The following is a 22,633-nucleotide window of genomic DNA, read 5'->3' as shown; positions in this document are numbered from 1 at the left end:
GACCAGGGATCGAACCCGTGTCCCCAGCATTGGCAGGCGGGCTCCCAACCACTGCACCACCGGGGAAGCCCCTGTTTTCCATTGGTGAAAGCCCCATCTTCCCTGGTATATTTCCTTTATCCATCAGGGGAACCTAAGCTAAACCTAACCCAAACCTATATTTGTTTCAATATTCATTTAATACCTGGTTGCTCCATTGGACTGTGAGCTTTACGAAGGCAGGGACAATCCACTGACAAAGACAGACATTCAACAGATGATTCCATCGCTCCCCTGACCATCCAACCGAAAGAGTGCCTCCTCCTCTCTAGTCTCCTCTTTCCATCAAATTCTATCTAAGAACGTAGAGATGTCAGTCATTGCCTGCCTACACATGCCTCCTCCTGGGATAATCTACTCTCAAAGGCTGCCATGTACCATGTGACCCACCCCCACTGGAGCCATAGCTGACAGGCCCACAACTCATGAGTGGTCAATCTAGTGGCTGATCTAACTCTCTGGACTTGCTTCTAAGCTGGACAAGATGAGATGAGCCAATCTGAGCATCGCACGACTCTGAACTAAGCAACACAAAGGGAAGTTCTCAGTGGACAGTAATACTGAAAGAGCTAAGTGTGATGGCAGGTGGAGGTGACGAGCATCAGCCTTGAAGTTAAAAGGGAAGAGAAAGAAACTATGAATAGCAGCAGAGGACGAGTGCTGGGAAGAAGAGAAAGGAAGAGATGCACTGAGAGAAGCAGAAAAGGGACACAATAGCCAAGGAGGAACAAATGGCCGGGACCTGGAGTTGCCTCATTTCCTGCCCTTCCTGAAGCCTGGTTCTTGACATTTCTCTGGGTTCCTAAGCACATGTATCCTTTCCATTAACAAACAACAAACGTCATTTTTTCCTAAGGGAACTTAAGTGAAACTCTTTGCAATTAAAAAAATAATAATAATTTCCTCCAACCCAGTCCTGCGAAGCCCTGATTTTGGTGCTGATGGAGGTGGTAGCAGGTTTTAATCCATCGTGAAAGTAATTCTCAAACCTCAGTGTACGTTAGAATCACTGGAAGGCACATTTAAAATGCATCTTGCTAGTTGTAATCAAGATGTTGACTCCTGTCCTTCAAGTCCCACTGTGACCCCCCCAGAGGTTCAAGGGAGCGTGGATACAGGAAATGGACAAGGCTGTGAGTAACCTTGTCTGTACATACTCAGCTTAGCCAAGGGAGAAATCCCCCCACACACCCAAGTGTATTTCTCGACCTTCCTCTCTGACACACACAGTTACACAGCTCTGGCTCATTCCCCAAATGACCTCCAGTTCCCACATCAGACACCACCCTGATCTGGCTCCATTAGCCACCGTCCCAATCCAACCCTCGCCTCTGCCTCCTCAGGTGAACTGGAAATGCAGATGCAAGACTTCAGATGCTCCCTCTTCCCAGAAGAGGCTGCATTATAAAAACACCCACTCCTGCTCTGCCAACCGCATCTCCTTGCATTTCTCTCCCCAACCCCCACCCCCGTCCCCCTCTTTCTAATTATCCCAAAGAGAAGGAAGATTAAAAATTAATGCCCTGAGGATAGGAGTCAGAGATGTCATTATTTTGATTCAAACCGCAGGCATGGAGGAATCTGATCTAAGCTTTAGGAGCAAAGTAACCTAGGACAAGATTTGGAAAACCTTGATTAATTGGAACTTACCTCTAGGTAACCAGATTTTTCTCTCCCAGTGCTACAGTTTTAGGGGATGCTACAAAGTGTAATAAATGAAATTCAGAAAACATATTCACGCAAAAAATGCAACTTGTGGGGGGCGAGTGTTGGAATCACACAAAAGGTTTAGCCTCATCTGTACATACCAGAGTCCTGTAAATTGTCAATTAATGTGCAGAACGATGAGGTCAAGGAAGTTCCTACAGGGTTGCTACACAAAGGAAGACTTGGTTGTTTTCATTGACTCTACTTCTAAAGCAGAAAAGCGGACTTTCTTTGAGGGAGACATGCAGTAACAAAAGTTTAAACTAGAAGTAATTTTATATGACCTCAGTTAACCAGAAATGGAAACTCAAATGAGCAGCAGGCACCCATCTCCCTCTCCACCCCCCTCCTCCCCATTTTATTCCCAAAATAGGCCACTTAGAGAATTTTGCCAACCAAGGAAAGGGAAACATGTAAGAATTATAATAAATATCATTTAATACTTAATCGTGTACTAACTACTGCATTAAATACTTCAAGTGAATTATATCTCATAATCCTCACCAAAGGTTTTATTATTATCATCCTAATTTTCAAGATGAAGCAACAGAGGCTAGAAAGGATAAATTATCCAATATAATAAGGTCCCAAAGTTATGTTCTTAACAAATACCAAACAGCCTAGGTGACATTGCCACTCTCTTCCTCCAGTTTAAGACCGTATTTTATATAGTTTAAGGAAGGAATTAATGATGAAACAATACAGACCAACGGAAAAAATTAAAGTCTAAAGAGATCAGGTAAGTAAAAGCCTTTAACAAATATGCCAGCCCTACATAGGAAGCCAGCTGGAAGGCTGGCACTGCTTAGTGCTTCTTATTAAATCTCAGCCCTCCTTTGTGCTGAGGACACAGTAATTCAGTTCCTGGAAGCCAGCTGGGACAGAGCTGGAACTTACTGTAAAGCTATCCTCATGCAATTTATGTGTATCTTTCAAACAAATGGGAAGAGGCCACCTCTGAGGTGCATGAATTACTGTTCAACTTCTAGCACCTTTAGGACCAAAAATAATTAACTTTTCCAGTATCTTTAAAGTAGGGCCCCAACACTGTTATCTTCTTCCCCATTGAAAATTAAGCTAAAATAACAAAACATCAGCATTTATTTCTGCTGATTGAGGAAGGCAGTTTTATTCCCTGGAGAGTGACCCTAAACTAGAGGATGAAGACTAGGGATCTTCACCTCCTTCTAGTTATGAACTAGTTGTGTGATGTTGGGCCGGTCACTTGGCCTGTCCATGCCTCACTTACCTCATCCACCAAATGGAGACAGAGTCAACTACTCTGTTATGACCAGTGCAGGAGATCACGGTGCATCCGGGGTACATTAGTCATGATCCAAAGTGCCACTGGACTATCAGACACCATTCTAGCAGGTATGGGAAGGGGAGGCTCTGAACCTTGGGGACCCCTGGGATTCTTGCCACCTGGAATAGGAGTCAACCATATCCAGTTGCTGGCCAGCTTCTGTTCCTCAGATTCTATTCCTTGTATCTGTGCTCATTTCTGCCTTCCCTTTGTCTTAGCCCTGGAATGGAAGCTTATCATGAATGCCTGTGTGGCTACTGCGGCCTTCTAACTGGTCTCTTTGATTCCAGGCTCTATCACCTGCACAACTACTCTCACCCCTTCCTATCCACCCTGGTTTATTCCAGAAATCTTCCCAAGTACCACTTTCAGGGCATTCCCTTATTCTGACACCCCCAGTGGTTTCTCAATGCCTACAGGACAAAATCCCAACTGTTCATATGGCTTGTCCAGTTTCTCCATTCTCTGTCCTCATCTTTTTCATTCATCGATTTTCTCACTCAACAAGTATTTCCTAAAGACCTACCAGACATCAGGCAGTGTGTTGGATGCTGGGGAAGTGACCTAGTGTCTGCCCTCAGGGAGCTTACAGTCTGGGTTGCTGTAGGTAAAATGCCTTAAGCCAACTCCCTCTCTCCCCGTGTGCCAGATGTATTAGTCTGCTAGGGCCGCCATAGCAAAATACCGTGGACTAGGTGGCTTAAACAACAGAAAATCATTTTCTCACAGTTCTGGAGGCTTGAAGTCCAAAATCCAAGTGTCAGCAGGTATGATCTCTCCCGAGGCTTCTCTTTGTGGCTTGCAGATGGCGGCCTTCTCACTATGTCCTCACACGGCCTTTCCTCTGTGCGCACATTCCTTCCTCTTCTCAGAAGGACACCAGTCATAGCAGATTAGGGCCCCACCCTTTTGTCCTCATTTAACCTGAATTATCTCTTTGAAGGGCCTATCTCCAAACGCAGTCCCATTCTGAGGTACACTTCAGCATATGAATTTGGGGCAGGGGGACACAATTCAGTCCACCCTGCGAGCTGCTTATTTAGTGTTCCCTCCAGTGTGCTCCCCACTCAGCCTCATATAGGCAGAGCTCAAGTTCCTCCTCCTCCAGGGAAGCACTCTCTGCCGACCCTCCCACCCCTGCCAACCTCTCCAAGCCAGACACACACTTATTTAATGTCACCGTCACTGCTGGTTAAACTGACTCCTCCAAGGCAATGGAAGTGCCAAGAGACCGGGGACAGTATCTAAGCTCATCATTATGACCCCAGAGCCTCATGCTGTGGCTGGCTGGCATACAGTAGGGACTCAATAAATAAACGTGGGATGAATGAATGCATAAATGAGACTGATCTTGAGCTGTCTCACATTCTCCACACTGGAATGAAAGCAGGGCATTGCCCTGGCCCCTTTGCTAGCCTCTCTCCCCCTATACCTGAACGGAAGCTCAAAACTTAACTGAATTGAGCTGCATCCGGCTACAGTCTTTTTCCAGCCTTCAGTGACATGTGAAATGTGCTGTGGTAGGCCCTCAGTGTACATCCCCTGAGCGTTTGGTTAACAGGCCAGGCAGACAGGCAGGCCATCCAGGCAGGGAGGTGTCTGGAGGCTGATCAACTTGTAACTGCTGCCACCTCCGGCTACAAAGGGGCGACAGCAGCACATGGGCCCAGGCCGAAGAGCAAGCATCTCAGCTCATCTGGAAAGAGCTCAGGGAGCTGGGGCTGGAGCTGCATTTTTACCTGACATGTGAACATCCATTCGTCCAGAGCCCTGACCACACTGGCAGCATCTCAGAGCTCAGACCACTAGGAGGAGAATTCCTCTACAGCAGCTCAGCCTCACCATGGCCAGAGACTGACCTTGGGGAGGGTGGTGGCATGGAGCTTTGATTTCAGGAATAATATGGACATAGTTCCCAGATGAACAAACACCTGTAAGATGCCACACAGGCAAACCCTGCTATGGAGTATGTATGCACGCACATGTGTGTATGTGTATGTCCATGTATATACAAGTACACGACTAAAAGGAAGTTAGAAGAAACTTTTTAAAGTAAATTCCAGTTTAAAATTTTTAGAGATATAATCCTAATGGTAGGTGAAATTACAGTGAGGTGCTGGAGCCTAGCAGACAAAATAAGTTGTGGAAACTTGGAAAAATTCTTCCCTTTGCATCTGTAAAATGGCTTGGTAATACCTACATCAAGGGCTTGGGGGAGATCTAAATGAGATAAAATGAGTGCCTAGTACACTCTCTGCCACATAGCAGTTGTACAATATGTTAGTTACTTTCCCTATCCTTAGCCTATTTCTTAATCCTTTCTGAAAGATTCACTAAATCTAAGTCATGGGTGCTTGGGAAAAGTACCTTAAAATACACCTTGTTTTCCTTCTTTGCCTGAAAAGAAATAACAACTGCTCTGCTTCCACTGGTGCAAACCAAACAAAAGAGGACTTCTGCTTAAAAGGTGTCATTACTTCAAGTCGCTCCATTCAAAGGGCTGCAGTTCCCTCCAGCCACCGATGTACCAAAGCTTGGCAACATCTTAGATTCATCCCTCTCTGTCAGTCTAGGGACTAGTCTAGTCGCTAACCCAAACTCTTCTGCTCCTTCCTTCAAAATATCGCTTCAATAGGCCCCTTCTTGCTATTCCACTCACCAGACCCAGTCTAGTCTCCTGAATCAAATGTATTATTCAATCACTGCAGGGAACTCCTAACCATCTCCTTGAATCCTATTTCTCCCTCTTCTCTCTCTAGGAGTGGACAACATATTAAACCAGTCCTTTTGGAAGATCAGATTCAGCTTCAGGACCACAGGGAAAAAGAAATCTCAAAGCAACAACTAACGTTCATTCATTCAACCAACATTTACTGGTGCCTACTGTGTGCCAGGGGATGAAGAGATGGGTAAGACCAGTTCCTTCTTCAATGAGCCAACAAACTAGTACAGGGTGTGACATGTAGAAAAACATCTGGGCCATGAGGAGAATGCCATGAACTGGTACCCTGGCTGCATGCGAACAAGGTATCAGAAACAGGAGGAGGATGCGTTCTTCATGGAGGATGGATGAGGGGTCTCAAGGTGGACAGGCAGGCATGTGCAAAAGCAAAAGCTCAGAGGTGGGGGAAACATGAGGGTTGTTCATGAAACAGAAATGAGAGTTTGGCAAGAGAATATTTGGATAAAAGAGAATGGGAGACTATAATCATCACAGCAATTCCCACTCACTGATTATTTACCGTGTTCCAGGCACAGGGCTAAGCATCTTACAAGCTATGAATAAATACGACTGAGAAAACAGCTCAGGGAGGTTACAGAACTCTTCTAGGGGTGAAGCTGAGGTCTATGAGATATCAATGAGATTTGAGCTTCTACTTATTACACCCTAGAAGTTGGGCACAGCGAAAAGTGCCAGAGGCTGGGGAGGGTAACATCATAGCAGGAAATCACTGAATAGGATGACAACACTCCAGGAAGACTCCAAGAAGAGTAATCTGGCCAGGAGTGGAGGATGGTCTAAAGGAGAAATGGAAACAAGAGAGCCAGCCAGGAGGCTATGACACCAGCCAAGCAAGAATTCCTGGACCTGAAATGAAGGTGGTGGCAGTAAGTCCAGAAAGAAGAGACAGCTGCAGATACAATGTAGCACAGGAGCAAGTGGGACTCATGATAGGATGAAAAGGTAGAGGACTTAGAGGGTGGTGGAGAAGGTAAAATTATTCTGAGCTGCAACCACGTGATGGGGAAGTCAGGGATGCCGGTGATAAAAATGAAGGGGAGAGGATGACAGGGCAAGTATGATAATATCTTCCACTTTGTACAGCAGCATTTGGCAACCCAGAGCCGCTCAGCCAACCCGGGAAATTTTAATTATACAAAGCCCAAGTTCACTCTCTCCAAAGTCATTTTAAAAAACTGTCCCCAGGAAGTCTTTCATGCTGAGAAGCTGACAGCCCGGAGAATATTCAAACTAAGCCATCTTTGTCACCGCTCAGTCATCAAGTATCTTAAAAACCCCTGAACAATTCTTATTTTATGTTCATCCTCTGTGGGAAAGCTCCGTCTGTGAAGGACAAACTTCTAAGGAGGAGTAGAGAAAAAAATCAATCAAAAAGTCATTCCCTTTACTGATCAATAGGTGTCTGTCAGGGAAACTTTACTCCTCCCATCTGTGCTAGTTAAGTGGGTTCTTACAGCACTGAACAATACTTACCTCACTGAATTTCTCTCCGTGGCAATTTGCAGCCCCATGCCTCTCTGGATTTTTCCTGACGTCAGCACAGAATCTGAATTTCCAAGTGCTAGGGATGCATGGGGAGCTACTGTCCATAAGTGGCACCAAGATAAGTCCCCCAAGGGGGAGTTCTGAATGGCAGCCCTCCCTGCTGCAGGGTGAGTGTGGGCACGTTCACATCTGAAGTCTGCCATCTGAGCTTCCCATGGCCAGCTGCTGCTCATCACTGAAGTCTCCACTCAAAAGGCACCTCCCTAGGGGGGCATCCCTCATACCCAGCTACAACACACCCTCTTGGGGTCAAGAAATGGTCTATATCTTGATCTGTGTGGTGGCTGCACAGGTGTGATAGAGATAAAAGAAAATTTATCAAGCTGTAAACTTAAGAAGCATGGACTTTACTGAATGTAAGTCACACCTCAATTAACAGAAAATTTAAAAATAATTATAAGTATGATGTTCACCCTTGCCACACCCATGACACTACCCAGGCCTAGTTATTTTCTTTAGCACATAGGTCATTGTCTGCAAATAGATGATGTGGCTGTCGAGAGAGGCACTGTCCAACACTGTAGCCAACTAGTCTATTTAAGCTTAAATTAATTTAAGCTAAATGAGAAGTTTTTTTCTTTGGCCACACTGTGCAGCATTCGGGATCTTAGTTCTCTGACCAGGGATCGAACCCATGCCTGCTGTAGTGGAAGTGCAGAGTCCTAACCACTGGACCGCCAGGGAATTCCCGATTTAAACTAAATGAGGTCCTCAGTCATATTAGCCACATTTCAAGTGCTCCGTGGCCAGATATGACTAGTGGCTACTGACGTGCACGGTTCATGAATGGAACATTTTCATCATTGCAGAAAGTTGGATGGAAAGCGCTGGTCTAGAATGTAAGCTTCAGGAAGAAAGCGATCATGTCTGTCTAGTTGATACCCAGCTCCAAGAATAGGACTTGGCACATGGAAGGTACTTCATAAATACTTGCTGAATAGATGAACAAAGGAATTTTGTAATACCAAAAAAAAAAAAAAAATCACAGAGCAAAAACCAAAACCTGGAAACATCCAGGGATTAGTTAAATAAATTTTAACTAATTTTTAATAAATTTTGGCACATTCTATAATGGAACTCTCTCTAGTCATTAAAAGGCATGAGGTAGGTGTGTATGTAATGACTCAGACAGATATCCACACTATATTAAGTGGAAAAACAAGGTTCTTAAAAATATGTTCAGTATGATTTCCTTTTATTAAGAAACACAAACCAAGAGTAGTCAGGAATGCTATATATCAAACTGTTAATAGCAGTCACTGCTGGATAAAACTAGAGAAAAGAGGAATTTACACTCTGAATTCTTCTGTAATGCTTGAATGTGTAATGAGTGTGTATTCCTTGAGTGTTTTTTTAAAGATTTAAAACAAAATCACATATAGCCCTCTAAGAACAAAAGGACAATAAGAAATACCACATTGCAAATTGTCCCAAGAATATACAGAACATCTCTTAAATAATTACCAGTCACCGAAGTCCTTACCAGCTTTACTTCAGTTAATCTTCACAGTATCTCTATAATTAAATACTACTGTCCTCTTGGAAAATGTAGAATCTAATAGAGAGTTTAAGTAGCTTTCTCAGAGTCACACAGCACAATTGGAATTTGAACCCAGCTCTCTGGTTCCACAGCTCATGGCACTCTTTACCGCAGAAATCACAGGCAAATACCCTCAAAGAGCCAGATCTAGAGCCCTCAACAAGGCACTCTATCTGTATGAAAACCAAAAAAAGGGCCAAGTTACAGCAAGATGCATGAAACCTACCAAACCTTAAAGAAAATGGCTTTGCTGCTCTGGACGGCAAGAAATATAGCAAAATGAAGCTGGCCACTCTCTCTCTGCCTTGTCTCCGCAGCTACCCACAATTGTCCTTCCCTGGATAACACACACACACACACACACACACACACACACACACACACACTCTCTCTCTCTCTCTCTCTCTCTCTCTCTCTCTCTCTCACTGACAGCAATGCCACAAGGATCTGGTGCCAGTGAACGCGTGGTAACTTAAGCATGCTGATGGAGATTTCCCAGCTCCCCAACGGATGCCTTGATTGTGCCTTTGTTGGATTTTCAGCCAATCCCCCCTGAAGAGGGGTTTTCAGCTCACCCGAGATATCTGAGCCAAAACACTGGAGAGTCGCCTTTCAGCTCCGGGGACAAGACATTCCAGGCTGTGTGCCGGGAGGCTTGTTCAGCTTCACACTTGACACAAATGGGGTGTGTGTTTACCCACAAACACACACATGCACACGCCAACAGAAGCTGTTGCAGTGGCGGTATTTCTACAAGAGTACCCAAAACTGTACTCGAGCAATATGGAACTATAATCACAATGCCTATCAGAAAAAGCAATCTAATTCCTCCTCAGCAAAGTTTCAACACTGCCTGGAAAATTCAGTAGGAGATGAAATGTAATACTCTATTAAGCCTTATTTTGCCAGCACAAGTGAGAGCTCACTCAAGCATGGAGAGTCATTAAAACGGATCTTACATATATCATTATAAATTTAATAATCGCCATGACAGCTAGAGTTCAAGTTAAAATGAATGTCAGCTGAGCATGACCAATTGATGTTAACCCAGCTGCCGCAGAGCCTCACTTGGGGTTATAGTCTACTTCCAGAGGCTCCATAGTACATGTGGACCCAACACAGCTAGAGCCAAGAACAGATGGGAAATGCAGATATCCATACCTAACCAAGGAGAGGCTGTCATAATTGCATATTATCTCAGTGTACCAGCCCAATTAAAATATTCTACAGTGTCAGAGGTCCCAAATGTTCCTTCACTAAAGTGTCTGGATATCAAACTTGGCTTATACTTAGTAAAACGCAGTCAATCTTAGGATCTGTTCACAACAATTACCGGTTTTCCTCCCATCTCTCAGAAAGCTCCTGTAGAAATGGGAGCAGACAGGTCTAGCAGGTTATACACTGGATAAATTAAAGACCACAAAACAAATTTCACTTATCCAGGTGCCTAAGATAGTGGGCATTCTTCCCACATTACGGTGAGTGCAGCTTAAAGAGTGGAAACTTTTTTTAGAAATAGAGTAATTAACTGTTTTTAAAATATGGCTTGTTTCCATTTATGTTTATTTTTTTGAAGGTCAGAGCAAAGCCCCATACTAAATCCTTTACACACACACACACACACACACACACAGAGCCATTGAAAAGTACAGGGAAGAGGTGTAAGTCTAGTTTTCACCTCCACAGGTATTTCACACCAGGAAGAGATGATCTTTGAGACTCATGAAGAGAAGGGATACTCCACTCCACATGGAGAGAATACCAGAAGTTTTTCAACCATCCACAACATTTCAAAGGAAACATCAGAAATTATTTTCAGATTAACATAGACCCTGACTCTGCTTGAGCTGTATTTAACCCTGGCCACCCCCGGTCCTAGAAATTCCCCTGGGAATGAGGAAACACAGGAAAACCAGCCACTCAATGCTACTCTCGACTGCATTTGGCTTTTGAAGACAAGCTGAACTTTAACTGCAAGACACAAGTCCTGGGTGACTGCAGCTTTCAGACCAATGACAGCAAATGACCTACACTCAACGGGCCTTTTTAAATGGCTTTGACATTCTCACAGGTGCGGCCAAAGAGTGGAGTAGAATATGGTTTTGATCCATAAACACAAGAGCCAGCAGACCACATGGTGAATAACTCAGATGAAACCAACGCCGTCAAGAGTACCATTTCCAAAAGGTGCTAACAGTGTATAAATCCCAACGGGGGGCTTCGGTACAAATAAGCTCATGCTTGACTTATAGAACACCAACACTTTTTGCAACTCCCTGAGCTAAGGCTTATAAATCTTTGCCTTTCTGATTTTTTTCCCCTTCCTTCTCTCTCCCCTTGCCCACAAGTCAAGGCTTCAAGTCCAGCACTAGGACCTGGCAAATCGAGAGCCACCATCCCACCTCCTTAACCAGAGAAAGACAAACCAGCATAATCAATGACAGCAACAACAATGCAGACGACCACCTGGGCGCTCTGAGCCACGCTTAGCAATTCTGGCGCCATAAGCCAAGCAACAAAGTTCTCACTTACCCTCTTTTGATCTTCCAGTCCGTGGGTTACCAGTTTTCTCTTCTGCTGTTGGCTGGACTCAGAAGCCGATTCCATTTCCCAGGAATAAGATCCCCTCTCTCCTTCAGTGATGCTTCCAAATCCACAGAGGAATAAAAGAACCCAGGCAAAAGTGATGCATGCACGTGGCCTGACACGGCTCCTGCCAGCTGAGGAAATCCACACTACCTTTTCAAAGGTCTTCCCGACTTCTTAAAATCCACTCGGGAACCTCTTTCGCCATGGCTGCTTTAGCAATGAACGCAGCTGCTGCCGGCATCATGAGAGCTGGGACTTGGGGTTTTATTTCAGTTCCAATGCTGGCTTCCTGAGAGCCCAGAGGACAGATTTGGGCAAAGACGAGTCCATATCCTGGGGCATGTGCCACATCACTGCCCCAGAAATCCTTCCCCTCACAGTCTCCTTGGCACTGATCATTTATATGTCAATAACAATGGAAATGGGCATTTAATCCACCGAGCTGACAGCATCCACATCCCATCCGGCAGCCCCTGACTCCCATAAATCACCACAAAGCTGCTCGCCAAGCCGCCCCTCACAGTTCCTGTGAGTGTTCATCACCAAGGTTGCTCCCTTCCTGGGCTGTCATCTTCCTCCTTGGAGGAAGACTCATACCTGAGGGGAAAATGTTCAATGGTCAGAACTGCCTTGTGTGGAGGAGGACAGGCTTGAGCTTCCTGGCCCACCATCTGGAGCCCAAACCCAGCAGCAGCCATCGATCTTCCTCCAAGCCTCGCCATGTTTGGAGTGCATCCCTGGACAGGCAACCGGGGGCCGCACAGGTTCCCCACTCCCACTGGGAAGAAACACACAGGGGACCCTGTTCTTCAAATATGCACACCGGAGACAGAAATGAGTTCTCTCTCGAACCCACGTGGGGTGCATCGTCATCAAAGAATAAGGCGCCCAGGTATAAGACAGGGAAGCAATGGTCTCTGAAGCAAAAAGCCATCAACATTTTTCCCCCAAATACAGCTGCGAAAGCAGCATGTGGCAGGTGAGACAACAGGGTCCACTGGGGAAGTGAAAAGAGCAGCCTAGATCATCTGAGGGCTGGAAGGCGACTGTGCAACAGAGCTGCATTCCCTGCCTTCCCTGCCTCAGAACCTGCAGGCAGAGAAGGCACCCAGTCACCTCCGGGCTGACGTCACAGAAGCTCAGAGGGACAGGGAGGGAGGGAGGAGAGAGGAGGGACCTCTGCACCAAGGAAAACATTTCGCATGGGATGCACCTTCCATGAATGATCCGAGGGGTGGGAACATATGGGAGAATCCCCAAGAAGATGCACCAATAAACAATTAAGAAAGCCTTTTCCCATAGCACCAGCACCACCAGAAAAGAAAGAAAAAAGGGGGAAAAGCTCTTTACTAAAAGGTGCTAGTCTCTTGCCAGCGTTTCTAATCAACGCACTAGCCATTCTACAATTCAGGCCGCGCCAGCCTCCGGGAGAGCTGTGGCCAGATCCGGCCACAGCAGGCATCAGACAGAAGCCCTCAGACCCTCCCTTGCAGCTGTCCTGACCGGTGGCTACTTTGGAATGAGGCCGAAGCCACCCCCTGTCACAAAAGGCTTCCGCACGGCTCAGTGCCAAAGCAGGTTAAAAGGCGGATGAGAGACTCAGCCACGAAGGGTTTGTGAGGAGGAAGAGAACAGCTTCTCCTGGGAGAGAGGCTACAGAAAGGTTGAAGGCTTGTCCCACACCACATGAAACACTCGGCCAGAGAAGATTTCACCAAGTAAATGCCCAAATCGCAAATCTGACTTTCTGAAGCTGGCAAGAATCCATGAGAGCAGAATGTCCAGAAGACAGGCATCTCGTACACCCACGGGTGACAGATCTAAGACGCAGCATCAGTGAAGCCCTCTGCTGGGCCAGGAAATAGCTGAGCTTCCAGAGAAAGCCCTCTGGTTGCCCACCGCCATCTCCACAGCCCCTCCAGGGGATCCCCGGCAGAGGTGAAAACTCTCAGATCCATTCTTTTCAGCTCCAGATTGCTATGCAAATAAACTCTGGCAAACTGGCTCCAAGTATTACCCTTTGCTGAATCTAAACTGAGACATCAAACTAGAGGACTCAGACAGATCTAGGTTTGAATCTCAACTCTGAAACTTAACTCACTGTGTGACCTTGAGCAAGGAACTTAACCTCTCTGAGCCTCAGTGTTCTCATCTATAAAGTGGGGATAATGATAGCACATAGGAGTAGAAAGATCACCTATTGACAGCAGGTGATCAAAAGATAACACTGCTAACATGTACTGAATGATTGCTCTATGCCAGGCACTGTTTACTGCCTTACATATTCATTCATTCAACCAGTCTCTATCAGGGGCTTGCTATGTGTCAGTTATCTTGCTCCAATTAGGGATTCTTAACCTTAGGTTAGAGATGAGACAACTGATGAGGAGGGAGGTCAAGTAACTTGCCTAAAGTCACACAGCTAAGAAGTTGTGGGGCTGGGATTTCAACCCACATCTGACTGCAAAGTCCTTGCTCACAGCCATGCCTCTCTGGCAGGATCCCTGTTATTTGGCTTTTCACAAGCAGCCTGAGTCCGGAGTCCACACTTTTTACAGCTCCTGGCTCTCCTCATGAATAATAATAAAAGAAAAAAAGCCACTGCCAAAAGGGTCTCCTACTTGGACAGGCCTTCTCCAGAGCAGCCGCTTCGTTCTCTGCTCTGAGATCTCTCATTTCTGAGAACAGCTCTGCACTCCGCACCAGACCCTAGCTCTCTCCCGGGTGAGACCCTGTCACATCCCATCATGCCAGCTGGTGCACACACCCCAAGTGCACATGGAGACAGACGTTCTCGCCACAGAAATACCTCCCCATCAGTGGGGAGTGGGAGGATGTTCAACACCTCCTGTGAGCCTTTTGTTTTTTTCTGGGAGTCAGTCTCCACCAGTTCTGGGGCGGTCGCTGTCCCTGTGCTAGAGCCAGGGTAGGGAGGCTCTTTCTCCCCAAGAAAGGGGAGAAGCAAGGATGCTGCTCTCAGCTCGCTGCCATATCCAATCAGTTTCCTGATTGGGGAGGGCAGACTTCATGAGAGGAAATCCTGATGTAAAAGTTCTGATTTCTTGCTGCCCAGAGAAATCTCGGCAAGTTTTTAAACACACTTGAATAAAAAAAAGAGCTGAACAGCAGGACTAACAGAATATTTTACTGGATGGTTGAGAAGTCGGTGTTTGCTGGATTGATCCCTAAATGCAGCAACATAGCAGCAGCTTCTCCTCTCCATGCCCTAAGTCAGCCAGGAGCAGTGCAAGGGAAAGGGGAGAAAGAAGACTGGACCAGAATGGACCATAAGAGGGATGGGGGGTCATTGTGGGCAAGCCCCAGCTCCTCCTTAAAGTCCAGAAGACGAGTCCAGCCATACTGAAGATATCCTGAGCACACGGTGTGGGCTTCCTCCTACTTAGTCAAACACAGTCTCCAAAAGCCTTCAATTTCCCACTCCACATGTGTCCAAATCCTCCCTGCCTTCTGGGCAATCCCCAGGGGAAAAAATTTTAAAGACTGGTTTGGAGGCACAGCCCGGGACATGGGGAGCCAGGCAAGGGTCTCGTCTCAGATATAGAGGCATCCTTTCCAGAGGCCCACTGAGGTCCCTTCCTGCAATAAAACTCCATTTCCCAGTAAATGCCAATTTGGGATGCCAGGTGGCAGACAAGCCACAGGCCGGTCCCTCCCAGGTACAGTGCACCCCTTCCTTTTGCCCAGGTATTGGAATTGTGAACCCATTTCATATGTTTCGGTAAAACAGCCTTCTTATTCTCCAAAGTTTTCAAAATTGGACAAAGTCCCTTTGGCCCTCTTACTCTTCTCCCTCTCCCCAGATGTCCCTGCCCCCAGCTGGCTCCAAGACTGGGGAAACTGGTTCTAAACCTGGATTAAAGGTTATGGGGGTGAGAAAGGGCAGCCTGCTCTGCTTCATCTTTTAACTGGAGTTATGCTTCTGAAACAGGGGTGCATCCGTCTTTGGAATGGTCTAATTAACACTCATCACCAACACAGCGTTTTTAATTAGTCTTTGGTGCCAACAGGGTAAACGGAGGAGCTTCTTGGCAATGAAGCCTTTCATTAATCAATCAATCAATAAGTTACATAAGATGTAAGACAGAGAGCCAAGGAGGCATGGTGGTTTCCGGGCTGTTTGGTTTTTTCTTCTTTTTTGGGGGGGTCTTTTTTTCATCCCAAAGGGAGCCCGCCAAGTCGGCCACTTCTGCTAAGCTGCCCTTGGCCACTTCTGCTAAGCTGCCGGGGAGGGCTGACCCAGCCGCCAACCCCAGCGCCTTTATTTGCGCACGACTAGGGAGCGGAGCGTGCTCCCGCCTCTTCCCTGAAGAAAAGAAAGGATCACACACAAAAATAAGTCACTAAGGCCCCAGCTGGGCGGCGCGGGCTGCTGCTGCTGCTGCCTCCGCCGCTGGGGTCCCTTTGCCGGCAAGAAAGGAGCCGGCTCAGCGGAGCGCACACCCGCGAGGCACCGTGGCTCTCCCTCCCAGCCCGCCGCCCTCGCTCTCGCCCCGCCGCCCGCGGCTCCCCGGAGCGTGGGAGAGAGCAACAGGGAAACTGGAGGCCCGGCCTAGCTGTCCTCGGCTCGGATCCACCTACACTCACACACTCTCTCTCTCTCTCTCTCTCACACACACACACACACACACACACACACGGATATGGACACAGTGAAGAGACTCGGACACAGACTGACACAGGCATAGTAGACACTCGCAGAGGTCCAGACATAAACACACACGCAGACTTACACACACATACCTACAGAAGCTTAGATCACACACGAGGATGCACACCCACCCAGAGAGGGACACACGCAGACAGGTACGAGACCTACCTATAAAACAGAGGCACAGACAGAAAACACACACATACTCTTAGATACACAGACAGGCACACAGAGAAAAGAGACACACACAAACACCGAAAATACATGGAGATGCCGACAGAAGGATCCACAAACAGCGATACTCAGACACAAGCACCCGGAGAGGGCGTTCACAGACACCCACGCCAACAGCAAACACAGAAGGGCCCAGACGTGAGGATACACCCGGAGATCCAATCACACAGAGGGAGAATCACGCACAGAGACACACAAACAGAAGACATCAGGAACACAAGAACACGCACAAGAAGATACACCCAGCCTCAGGCACGCACACCCAGAGAGACACACACCCACTCTGCATGGGGGCGTGTGCAGCGTAGCCCGAGGCCGCGGAAAGTGCGCCCCAGAGCTCGCAGAACCACCTCGGAGCACCGCGCCGCGCGCCCCAGCCCACATCTGCCGGGGAAGACTTTGCCGCCGCATCTCTGAACAAGGGCCCGCCAGCCGTCGGCTTGCGTCGGTCGCTGCGCGTCCGCCCGCCGGGTCTCTGTGCTGCGGCTACACGTCCGAGGAGGCCCCGGCCCTCCAGCAGGGTCCCGGGGTGGAGGTGTGGCCCCCCGCGTCGCTCCGTGCGGGGCCAGCCCTCTCCCCGCCCGCAGTCCCCGCCCTGCCCGGCCCCCAGAGCCCAGCACAGAGCATCCGCAAGTCCTCTCCTCACTGCTCGTCCCGTTGGGCGGCAAACTTTCCCCCGGTTGGTCCAGGCGCCGGGCAGCCCGGCCCAGCCCGACCCCGGGGGGATGGCGCTGGGAGCTCCTACCTGCGCCCACGCGGCTGTGCGGAGCCGCCGCCTCCAGCAGGTCTCGCACCGCGCTTCGGACCGCGCTCCTCAGCCGCGGCCGCCGCCGCTGCAGCCGCTCCTTGCCCTCCCGTTACCCGGGAAACCGCCTCCTCCTCCCTCCCGCCAACCAACCAGCACCATTCACATGGCGCCTCACAGCCAATGGGCGACCTCGCCATTCCGGTCCCCTTCCAGGGTCCCGAGCCCCTTCCCAGGCTAAGGGACCTGACGGGGAGGCAGGGGTTTCTCTGGAGCTGCTGCGACTAGAAGATGGGGTCCTGGGAGCCAGAGAGAGTCATCTGGTTTCTCCGCTGGTACCATTCTTCTGCGGGACAGATTTACCTGGCACTTTAATGTAGACCCGCATGACTGGAGAACCTGAGTCGGAAAATGCCCTAGGGCACCTACTTCAGCCTTTCACTAAAACCCGGAATCCTTTGGACAAGGAGCTGTCCAGCTTTGAAGACCTCTCTCCATGGAGCGCTCGCAGTCTCCCAAGGCGATGCTTAGTGCCTTCTCCCTTTTAGAGCTCTGACTGGGAGCAGGTTCTTTCCAACACGGAACTGATCCTGCCTCCTGACCAAGCCCCATTTCTGCCCTCTTGGGCGCGCAGAACAAGACTGCCAGGCTACCTAACAGGCCTTCAGAAATTAGAAGGCCACACATCCTATTTCCCAGGTGACCCTTCTTCAGAAGGCTCTTCGTTCATCTTTCGTCTTTCCCCAGGACCATTTTGAAATCGGAGAGGCTTGTGCTCAGCTGTGTCCCTCTCCCCCTCTTTCAGATGCCAGATGGGAGGAATCTCGGGATCCTAGCACTATTTGCAAATAAGACCTGAAATGGTGAAAACAAACGTTTTCTCATCTCTTAAACTGAGGTCAGTTCCACAAACATGGAGTAAAAGGGGAGACAGGCAGGTCTGGAGAAGCACTAGAGTGGTCACTTCTGTCTCTGAAGACCTCTTATTTCCCTCCTATTTCATCCTCCAATCAAAACTTGCTCCATCACATGGGGCATCCAAGGTGAGAAGAAAGGAGTCCCATTGGTCCTGGCAGGAAGATGGCCTGGCCTTTCCAAAGCCTACAGATGCCATCAGACTGCAGGCCCTGTCCACACCACCACCTGGGGAGGACCATATGGGCCCAGCATTCTCAGGGTGCTGTGGACCCAGGAGCTCCGGACACAGGCCAAAGCAGACGGCCAATCCTGCTGCTGGGCCTCTGGTTGAGGGGTGGGAGGAGATTCAGGCTCAGAAAGGGAGGTGCACTCCCCAGGTCTGGTGGTAGGAAGAGGGCAGGAGCCTCCTCCTATTGAGAGCAGAGGGCCAAGCTGAGAGATGGCAGGGCTGAGGCAGTTGCAGCTGGGATGGAAGGGCACCTATGCTCGTGCTCACTCCAACACAGACACATGTGTTACACTCCTGGGTCCTGCCCCAGAGGGGTCCATTGAGATTGGTCACAAGACAGAACTGAAAAATGAAAACCAGGCCGCTTTCTTAGCCAATTCCTGCAAGTCCCTCTGAGGTCATGTAAGCAATATCACCAGCAGGGAATGACAGGAGAGTTACATCATGCACCCAGTTGTAGGGAGTGTGATAGAGTTAGAACACACAGATCTGAGCCAGACAGCCTGGGCTGGAATCCCCTCTCTGCTATTTATCAGCTATACGATCTAATCGCTGGACCTCCATTTTCTCAACTATAAAATAGAGAAGTTAATATTCCTCCCGACAGAGATGTTCTGAGGATCAGATGTGATCATAGGTGAGTACATGTTTTGTAAGCAAGAATGTATCTTGCAGAGGAGAAGGGCTTTTATAATAAACCCAGTTTGCCCCTGTGATGGTTAATTTTATGTGTCAACTTGGCTAGGCTATGGTACCCAGTTTTTGTTCAAATACCAGTCTAGATGTTGCTACGAAACTATTTTTTTTAGAGGTTATTAACATTTAAATCAGAGGACTTTGAATAAAACAGATCACCTTCCATAATGTGGATGGGCCTCATCCACATCCATTTAGTTAAAGGCCTTAAGAGAAAAGACTGAGGTCTCCCTAAGAAAGAAGGAATTCCGCCTCCAGGCTGCCTTTGGACTCACAACTGCAACATCAGCTCTTCTCTGGGTCTCCAGCCTGCCGTCCTGCCCTCCAGATTTTAGATGTGACAGACCCCACAAGCACATGAGGCAATTCCTTCAAATAAATCCCTATCTATCTATCTATGTATCTATGTATCTATCTATCGGAGGGGGGAAGAGAAAGAGCTATATAGATGTAAATAGAAAAATAAAAATGTAAATACATACCCTGTTGGTTATGTTTCTCTGGAGAACTGTGACTAATACAGGTCGTTCCCAGAATGATGAGGATTTGCCAGGCAAATGCAGAGAGGAAACAACCAGGTGGCTGGATTTGTAGCCTGATCACGAGCCTACAGCTTGTTGGTGTATGTGTGTGTGTGTTTCCCCAAGTCTGGGCCAAGTGGGCACTGACTTATTTTCACAGGAGGTTTTGATCCACCACTCTACACAACAACCTTTCCGAACTAGAGGTGGATATCTGGGGGAACACTTCTCTAAGATAGCTCCCTTTCTCTCCTGCCACTATGACTCCTACCCAATCCCCACCTGTACACTAAGATCCAAGAGAATACAGTTAGTTCTAGGGAGATTCTGTCTGATCTCTCTCTCTCTCTCTCTCTCTCTCTCTCTCTCTCTCTCTCACACACACACACACACACACACACACACGCTGGAATCCCAAATGAGAGTTGTAGCAGTAAAGGCCTTAACACCTACTACCATCTGCAAGACCATTTCTGCGTTTATTAAGGATGCACAAATTTTAAAAAATCATATCCAATCACCATTTAGGGTCTTAACCCCAAATCTGTCCCTGTCACCTGAAGGAAGGGTTATTTCTATTTCACTGATGTAGAAAACCAGGAACCACAGTATAACCAGGTCTCCCAGGGACTAGAACTGCAAGCCTAGGGACTCAGCTGCTCCCTCCATGCCTTCAGGAGGGGGCTGCACCTTCTCTTGTCTCCCTTTCCGATCACTCACCTTCCTCGTAGCCTAACATGGCTGCCTGTCTCAGTGTCTCTGTCAGGATCTTTCAGTGCAAAAACCAATTACCCTCTGGAACTTAGTTCAAATTCTCATGGAAGAATCTGACCTTTGGGTCAGATCAGGGGGTCAATCAGCAGTAGCAAATATGAAAGAGACCTTTCAATGGTTGGACAATGTCAGACATTTGTAGCACACAGTGAAAGGGAGACATGCAAAGGTACTTACTTAACTCAGCTTCTGACTCCTAATACTAACCCCCTGCACCCCCATTTTCTTGTCTTCAAGAGTGCCCGTGTTGCCCTCTTTCAGAGCTACGGAATCCCTGAACAAGTGAATTGTGAGGCACTTTAGGAAATTAAAGCATTTCTGTTTTTCTATAAATTAAGGAGCATCTTTCATCCAATCTCAAGAAGACTTGAGGGGAAAAGTCTCTGGTTTTGGCCTCTGGAAAGCAGGCAGGTCTGGTAGATTCAGCACAGATACTGTCTTAACATGTGTGGGACATCAGAGAGGTGGCATCTTAAGTGCAAAAATCTTCTTCTCGGGCTTCCCTGGTGGCGCAGTGGTTAACAATATGCCTGCCAACGCAGGGGACATGGGTTTGAGCCCTGGTCTAGGAAGCTCCCACATGCCGCGGAGCAACTAAGCCCGTGAGCCACAACTACTGAGCCTGCGCTCTAGAGCCCGTGAGCCACAACTACTGAGCCTGCGTGCCACAACTACTGAAGCCTACGCACCTAGAGCCTGTGCTCTGCAACATGAGAAGCCCATGCACTGCAACAAAGAATAGCCCCTGCTCGCCACAACTAGAGAAAGCCCACACGCAGCAACAAAGACCTAACACAGCCAAAAATAAAGACATAAGATAAAGTTATTAAAAAAAAATGTTCTTCTCTCATGTCTTTAGTTGTCTGTGAATTGAACACAGAGTCACTTGGCCGGCAGGCGGGAAAGAAGATGGAAAATGTCCCTTTCCACCTTATCTTTTTGGATTGGTGAACTTTCATTATCTTAGGGGATCCAACTCTTAAGAATTTTCCCCAAAATAGGGCTTCCCTGGTGGCACAGTGGTTGAGAGTCCGCCTGCCGATGCAGGGGACACGGGTTTGTGCCCTGGTCCGGGAAGATCCCACATGCTGCAGAGCGGCTGGGCCCATGAGCCATGGCTGCTGAGCCTGCACGTCCAGAGCCTGTGCTCCGCAACGGGAGAGGCCCACGTACTGCAAAAAAAAAAAAAAAAAAAAAAAAGAATTTTCCCAAAATCCTCATCAGAATTGGTTGTTCTCTTCTCAGGCATCCCATAGCATTTTGTACTCTTTTCTAGCACCTGCTGCACCACACCATAATCATGTTTCTCTCCCTGACTAGTCATTCATTCACATTCATCATTCACTCAACCCTGCAACAAATTTTATTGCCAATAAAGATTCTGAGATACAGCAGTGAACGAAGTAGGAAAGGTCTCTGCTCTCATGGTGAGAGTGGAGGAAGATGGAAGAGAAACAAGTATTTAGTCAAGATTACTTGCGAAAATAATTAGGGCTCTGCAGGGAATAGAAATAGGACGGTGAGATAGAGAATGACGAGGTGGGTCGCAGTAGGTGACTTCTTTGAGAAGAAATTTTAACTGAGATCTGAATGATAAGGATACAGCCACACAAGAATCAAGAGGAAGAACATTACAGGCAGAGGCAGCTCTTAGTGCAAAGGCCATGAGGGAAACGGCAAAACAACAAGCTTGGCGTGCTCATGGAGCAAAAAGAAGGTCAGTGTGACTAGAGCATAGTACTCACATCCGTCTGGGGAAAAAACAAGCCTAGGGAGGTAGCAGGGACAGGGGAGCGTCCATCCCTCTTTTCTGTACCCCTGCATGATACCAGCTTTACCCTCACCCACCATATTTCCTTCCTTCTAAGACGGCTCAATTTGTCTCTGCCAACATAGCAAATTAATCTCACTCTACACTCCCTCACCTCATCCTTTCCCTCCAAGCACACCCCTTAAGTTTATGGTATATTATATCTGTATGGTTTTGTTTTCTTGCTCCTTCATTCATTTAGTTCATAAATTTTATTGAGTGCCCACATACGCCAAGAACTTACATGCCTGTGCAGTATGATCTCATTGATGAGAACGCACGAAGAGTCAGGAGATCTCTGAGAAGTCAAAAGAGATGACGCAAAGGTTTGTGATAAAGGAGACAGCCTCTCCAGTCCTCGTTCAAAGCCTCTCTGCTCTTGGTTTACTCACACTTTTAATGGGGCTGGTTATCTCGTTCTCAAGCCCACAGCAAATCAGAGGAAGGCACTGATCCCTAGAGTTGGCAAACTGACAACTCTAAGTAGTAAGAGAGGACGATGTGTCAGCAAGAGAAGAGACCAATAAACCTAGGAAAACCAAAACAAAAGGTCCAGGCAATCTGGGAC

At 47.7% G+C, this 22,633-nt stretch overlaps 1 protein-coding gene across 1 annotated transcript in view; it reads right to left on the bottom strand.

Annotated features, from left to right (window-relative positions):
* NAV2 (neuron navigator 2) overlaps positions 1-11,487 on the bottom strand; it is a gene marked incomplete at its 5' end in the record, with an annotated part of 757,282 nt that extends 745,795 nt beyond the window's left edge. Inside the window, one exon of the mRNA XM_082845354.1 lies at positions 11,413-11,487. Within this exon, the coding sequence (XP_082701480.1) occupies positions 11,413-11,487 (75 nt within the window). The remainder of the gene's footprint in view (positions 1-11,412) is intronic.
* Between the last annotated feature and the right edge of the window lie 11,146 nt (positions 11,488-22,633).

This window comes from Leucopleurus acutus, assembly GCF_964270905.1.
Source record: "Leucopleurus acutus genome assembly, chromosome: 8".
NCBI classification, from domain to species: Eukaryota; Metazoa; Chordata; class Mammalia; order Artiodactyla; family Delphinidae; genus Leucopleurus; species Leucopleurus acutus.
This window is presented reverse-complemented; position numbering and strand designations above follow the sequence as displayed.